General features: G+C 60.3%; 1 protein-coding gene across 7 annotated transcripts in view; it reads right to left on the reverse strand.

Annotated features, from left to right (window-relative positions):
• The window catches only part of SPTAN1 (spectrin alpha, non-erythrocytic 1), a 119,844-nt gene that overhangs the window by 90,101 nt on the left and 23,743 nt on the right, over positions 1–6,000 (reverse strand). For all 7 annotated transcript variants that reach the window (XM_076056043.1, XM_076056041.1, XM_076056047.1 and 4 more), the window contains exons 4-5: positions 4,873–4,998; positions 3,792–3,932 (exon numbers count right to left, since the gene is read on the reverse strand). In XM_076056043.1, coding sequence (XP_075912158.1) covers positions 3,792–3,932; positions 4,873–4,998 — 267 coding nt within the window. The remainder of the gene's footprint in view (positions 1–3,791; positions 3,933–4,872; positions 4,999–6,000) is intronic.

The following is a 6,000-nucleotide window of genomic DNA, read 5'->3' on the forward strand; positions in this document are numbered from 1 at the left end:
GGGGGTGCAGGTGGCAGCGCTGGTCGGTGGCGCATGAATCAAGGCTCTGTGCGCGTGCAATGTCTGTGCGTGCGTGTGTGTGTTGTCTTTGGTAATAGCTGCTCATTCAGAGGAGGAGTTGGAGACGCTGCTGCTGAGACTGGAGCGTGCCACTAAGAGATGGGGCCTTACCATCAGCCCCACCAACACTAAGCACTTGCCTGGGTATTTTGTACCATCGGACACTCCACCCCCACAACTCCCAATCGGTGATGGGGGCAGTTGTGGAGAGAGTGGAGAGTTTCCCATACCTGGGCAGTGTGCTTATGACCAGCTCCAGTTTAACAGCAGAGGTCTCACTCCGAATCAGTCGAGCGGCAATATCTATTCATCGGTTGCATAACGCTGTGTGGAAGCTACCTGGTCTGTCGCTCCGCACTAAGCTTCAGGTCTTCTCGGCCACGGTCATTCCCTCCCTTCTCTACGCTTGCGAAATGTGGACCCCCCTAATGGAACATCTTTGCCGGTTAGAAACATTTAGGCTAGCCTGCCTACGATCCATCCTGGGTTTAACCAGGCTAGATTGTGTGAGGAGCTCACAAATCCTTGAAAGATCTCGGTGAGCTCCTCCGGCAGGCAAGGCTGCGTTGGCTGGGTCATGTAGCCCGCATGCCCAGCCACCGCATGCCGAAACAGGTCATTCCCTCCCTTCTCTACGCTTGCGAAATGTGGACCCCCCTAATGGAACATCTTTGCCGGTTAAAACATTTAGGCTAGCCTGCCTACGATCCATCCTGGGTTTAACCAGGCTAGATTGTGTGAGGAGCTCACAAATCCTTGAAAGATCTCGGTGAGCTCCTCCGGCAGGCAAGGCTGCGTTGGCTGGGTCATGTAGCCCGCATGCCCAGCCACCGCATGCCGAAACAGCTTTTGTTCCGCCGGATCGAGGGGGCTAAACGGGCGCGGCACGGGCTAGATAAGAGATGGAGTGATGTGGTACAGGAGGGACGTGGAGCTGAGTGGACTTGCCGATGACTGGTACCAGCGGTGTCAAGATCGGCCTCTGTGGAGGAGGCTCGTGAAGGACGCTACTGGGCAGTTGGAGGCAGTCGCCCTCCAACAACAACGGAGGGGGGAGGAGCGACGCTCACAACAACGAGCGGAGCGCCGGGTAGCTAAACCACAGCAGGTTGGCACAGTAGGGGGCACAGGTGGTGCATCAGCCAGTCATCTCAGTCATCTCAGTCAGTCCACCCGTGGCACCTGCTGGGTCTGCCCCGTGACCTCCTGCCAGCGGGCGTTCGACACTTCACGTGGCCTCAAGGTGCACATGGCCTGACACAAGCATCGTGGTAACGTCACCGCCACTTAGTGGCGAATGGCGGTTGTTGTTGTTGTGTCAGTGTGTGTGTGATGTCTGTGTGTGTGTTGTCTTAGTGTGTGATGTCTGTGTGTGTGTGATGTCTGTGTGTGTGTGATGTCTGTGTGTGTGCGTCACCGGAGAGTGGCTTTTGGCACTCAAGACACTACCCACTTGCTACACCACCCACGCACTACACTACCCACTCACTACACTACCCACTCACTACACTACCCACTCACCCACTCACTACACTACCCACTCACTACACTACCCACTCACCCACTCACGGACACCACCCACTCACCCACTCACTACACTACCCGCTCACCCACTCACTACACTACCCGCTCACCCACTCACTACACCACCCATTCACCCACTCACTACACTACCCACTCACTACACTACCCACTCACCCACTAGCTACACCACCCACTCACCCACTCACTACACTACCCACTCACCCACTCACTACACCATCCACTCACCCACTCACTACACTACCAACTCACCCACTAGCTACACTACCCACTCACCACACCACCCACACCACCCACTACACTACCCACTAGCTACACCACCCACTCACCCACTCACCACACCACCCACTACACTACCCACTCACCCACTCACTACACTACCCACTCACCCACTCACTACACCACCCACTCACCCACTCACTACACCACCCACTACACTACCCACTCACCCACTCACTACACCACCCACTCACCCACCCGGCACACCACACGACCGACTCCACCGCCCGCCCACTACGTACTCGGCAGCACTACACCGCACACTCAACTTCATGGGCGCTCCTCGCTAACGGCACTCGGCCCAACATTCCGCAGGCTATAACGGGGAAAGGGCGGGGGGGGGTCTTTGCCTTTTTGGTGGCAGCGGTTCATTCAGATACAGCCCGGTCCACCGTCACCCAACGATGCCCACGGGTGACCGGGCGGTGGGGAGGGGGTTGGCAGCGGCGGCCGCAAAGACAAAGGTCCCCCCGTGCAGCCTCGGCAGACTTGCCGGGCGCAAGCGCTGCGAGCGAGCGGCAGCCGGCGCGGCTCGCTCAGAGGCGGGTGGAGCGCCGTCAAATCCGGCCGATATTGGCGGACGCGGGCGGGAATCAAACTCGGTGCTGCCGGGTTCGCGGCGCGGTGACAGCCGCGCCGCCGCCGCTCCCCACCAACACGCAACACAACAACCGCCGACGTCACCACGGCGCTCGTGCCACGCTAGGTGCACGCACAACGACCCTCCACCCCCCCGCCACCCCCGTGTAGCCTTAACAGACTGTTGGGGGCCGTTTAGCGAGCAGCAGCGCCTGCGAAGGCCGGCACTGCGGGGGGGGGGGGGCGGGAGCGGCCGGCACCACGCCCGGCCACCCCCGTCTCGACGAGTACACACCCCCACCACCAGGGGGTCTTTGTGCGTGCACCTAGCGTGGCACGAGCCAGAGGAGAGCCCAGGACGGGTTCGGATATGTTCATCGCCGACGCTGGCTTGTGAGCGCGCTAACCGACCGCACCCGCCAGCTGCCCCTTGCTATGCCAGCTATCCCAGCTGTCTCGGCCATCCCAGGAATGTGTCCTCTAAAGGCCGAGGATGAAATGGTCCCACCCCCCGCCACAAGCCTGCCCCCGTCTAACCACCCCCACACGCCCCCCTTCTTCGGAACCTGGTGGAGCTGGGCCGCTGTGGAGGAACTCGGCGGAGCTGGGCCGCTGTGGCGTTAGTAAGGTGCCTCGAGATTGTTTAGGATTGTTGGTGTGACAAGGGGTCAATATCACTCCTGATCCACCGCCGTGCCGCTAGCGCCCCCTTCCTTCCCACTCCCTTCCTTCCCACCCACTCCCTTTCCACCCACCCACTCCCTTCCTTCCCACTCACTCCCTTCCTTCCCAATCCCTTCCAACCCACTCCCTTCCCACCCACTCCCCACCCACTCCCTTCCCACCCACTCCCTTCCTTCCCACCCACTCCCTTTCCACCCACCCACTCCCTTCCTTCCCACCCACCCACTCCCTTCCCACCCACCCACTCCCTTCCCACCCACTCCCTTCCCACCCACCCACTCCCTTCCCACCCACTTCCTTCCCACCCACCCACTCCCTTCCCACCCACTCCCTTCTGTCCCACCCACCCACTCCCGTCCCACCCAACCACTCCCTTCCCACCCACTCCCTTCCCACCCACTTCCTTCCCACCCACCCACTCCCTTCCTTCCCACCCACTCCCTTCCTTCCCACCCACCCACTCCCTTCCCACCCACTCCCTTCCAACCCACTCCTTTCCAACCCACTCCCCACCCACTCCCTTCCAACCCACTCCCTTCCCACCCACCCACTCCCTTCCCACCCACTCCCTTCCCACCCACTCCCTTCCTTCCCACCCGCCCCCCGACCGCCCCCCGACCGCCGTGGCGGCTGGCGCCACCACGCACCTTGTCGTTGATCCAGTCCATGACCTCGTGGCACTCGCGCAGATAGTGCAGCAGCTTCTGCGCCTGCAGCAGCTTCACGCCCTTCTCCTGCATGCGCAGCAGCAGCAGCTCCCACAGGCGGCGCAGCTCCTCCAGACGGGCCTGCAGCGCCGGCAGAGGCAGCAGCATTAGGACCGCCGGCAGCAGCAGGAGCAGCAGCGCAAGCAGCAGCGTCACCATTGTCAGCATTCGCGTCGGTACCACGAGCAGCGTCAGCAGCACCGGCATCAGCATCGGCAGAGCTGTGCTGCCGTAATGGTGGTGGCGGCGGTCCGATGGGATGCCGGTGATGTGCCGGTGATGCCGTAACGACGGCGCTGTTGATGGCGACACGTGCTTGTGATGCGACGACGGTGCTGGTGATGACGGTGGTGAAACTGGTGCCGATGATGACGGTGGTGACGGTGGCGCTGGTGGTGCTGGTGGTGACAATGGTGACGATGGTGCTGATGATGACGGCGGTGATGGTGGTGACGGTGGTGCTGGTGGTGACGACGGTGGTGCTGGTGGTGACGATGGTGCTGGTGGTGACGGTACTGGTGCTGGTGACGGTGCTCGTGATGACGATGGTGACGATGGTACTGGTGGCGACGATCGTGACGATGCTGCTGGTGATGACGATGGTGCTGGTGGTGACGATGGTGCTGGTGGTGACGGTACTGGTGCTGGTGAAGACGATGCTGGTGCTGGTGCTCGTGATGACGATGCTGGTGCTGGTGCTCGTGATGACGATGGTGAGGATGGTGCTGGTGGCGACGATCGTGACGATGCTGCTGGTGATGACGATGGCGCTGGTGATGACGATGGTGATGATGGTGGCGACGCCGGCGCCGTGACAGTGCCGCAAGACAGCCTAGGTGCCGTGGTGTCACGGCGCCGGCGGCGATACCGCCGCTGGCGATGACGATGTTGCCGATTGACGGCGATGGCGATGCTGTCGCCACGGTGGCGTTGCGGTGCCGGTGAGGGCGACGACTGCGACACCGGTGAGCGGCATTGCTAGCGCTGTGGCGGCGATGCCGGCGATGCCGGCGCCGCGTACCCGGATGGTGTCGGAGGCGAAGTGGCTCTCGGAGATCATGCCGTTGCCCATCTCGTCCAGGCGCACGATGGCGCCCGCGTTGGCTTGCACCTCGGCCTCAAACGCCTGGTGCTTCTGGATCTTACCCTGGGGAAGATGGCGGCGGGGTGGGAGGGGCACACGGGGGTGGGGAGGAGGGGTAGCGGGGGAGGGGGCCGAGGTCAGTATGCTCACACTCACTGTTGTCGCTCGCTCGCACCATCACTCAGTGTCGCTCGCTCGCTTTCACTCGCACTCACTAACCATCACGCTCACACTCGCTAACCATCACGCTCACACTCACTAACCATCACGCTCACACTCGCTAACCATCACGCTCACACTCACTAACCATCACGCTCACACTCACTAACCATCACACTCACACTCACTAACCATCACTCTCACACTCACTAACCATCACACTCACTAACCATCACGCTCACACTCACTAACCATCACTCTGACACTCACTAACCATCACGCTCACACTCACTGTTGTCGCTCGCTCGCACCATCACTCAGTGTCGCTCGCTCGCTTTCACTCGCACTCACTAACCATCACGCTCACACTCGCTAACCATCACCCTCACACTCACTAACCATCACGCTCACACTCGCTAACCATCACGCTCACACTCACTAACCATCACGCTCACACTCACTAACCATCACACTCACACTCACTAACCATCACTCTCACACTCACTAACCATCACTCTCACACTCACTAACCATCACTCTCACACTCACTAACCATCACACTCACACTCACTAACCATCACGCTCACACTCACTAACCATCACGCTCACACTCACTAACCATCACGCTCACACTCACTAACCATCACGCTCACACTCACTAACCATCACACTCGCACTCACTAACCATCACGCTCACACTCACTAACCATCACGCTCACACTCACTAACCATCACGCTCACACTCACTAACCATCACGCTCACACTCACTAACCATCACGCTCACACTCACTAACCATCACTCTCACACTCACTAACCATCACGCTCACACTCACTAACCATCACGCTCACACTCACTAACCATCACGCTCACACTCGCTAACCATCACGCTCACACTCACTAACC

The sequence above is a fragment of the Petromyzon marinus genome, chromosome 74 (genome assembly GCF_048934315.1).
Source record: "Petromyzon marinus isolate PM22_M1 ecotype Great Lakes invasive population chromosome 74, UKy_Petmar_22M1.pri1.0, whole genome shotgun sequence".
Taxonomy (NCBI): Eukaryota; Metazoa; Chordata; class Hyperoartia; order Petromyzontiformes; family Petromyzontidae; genus Petromyzon; species Petromyzon marinus.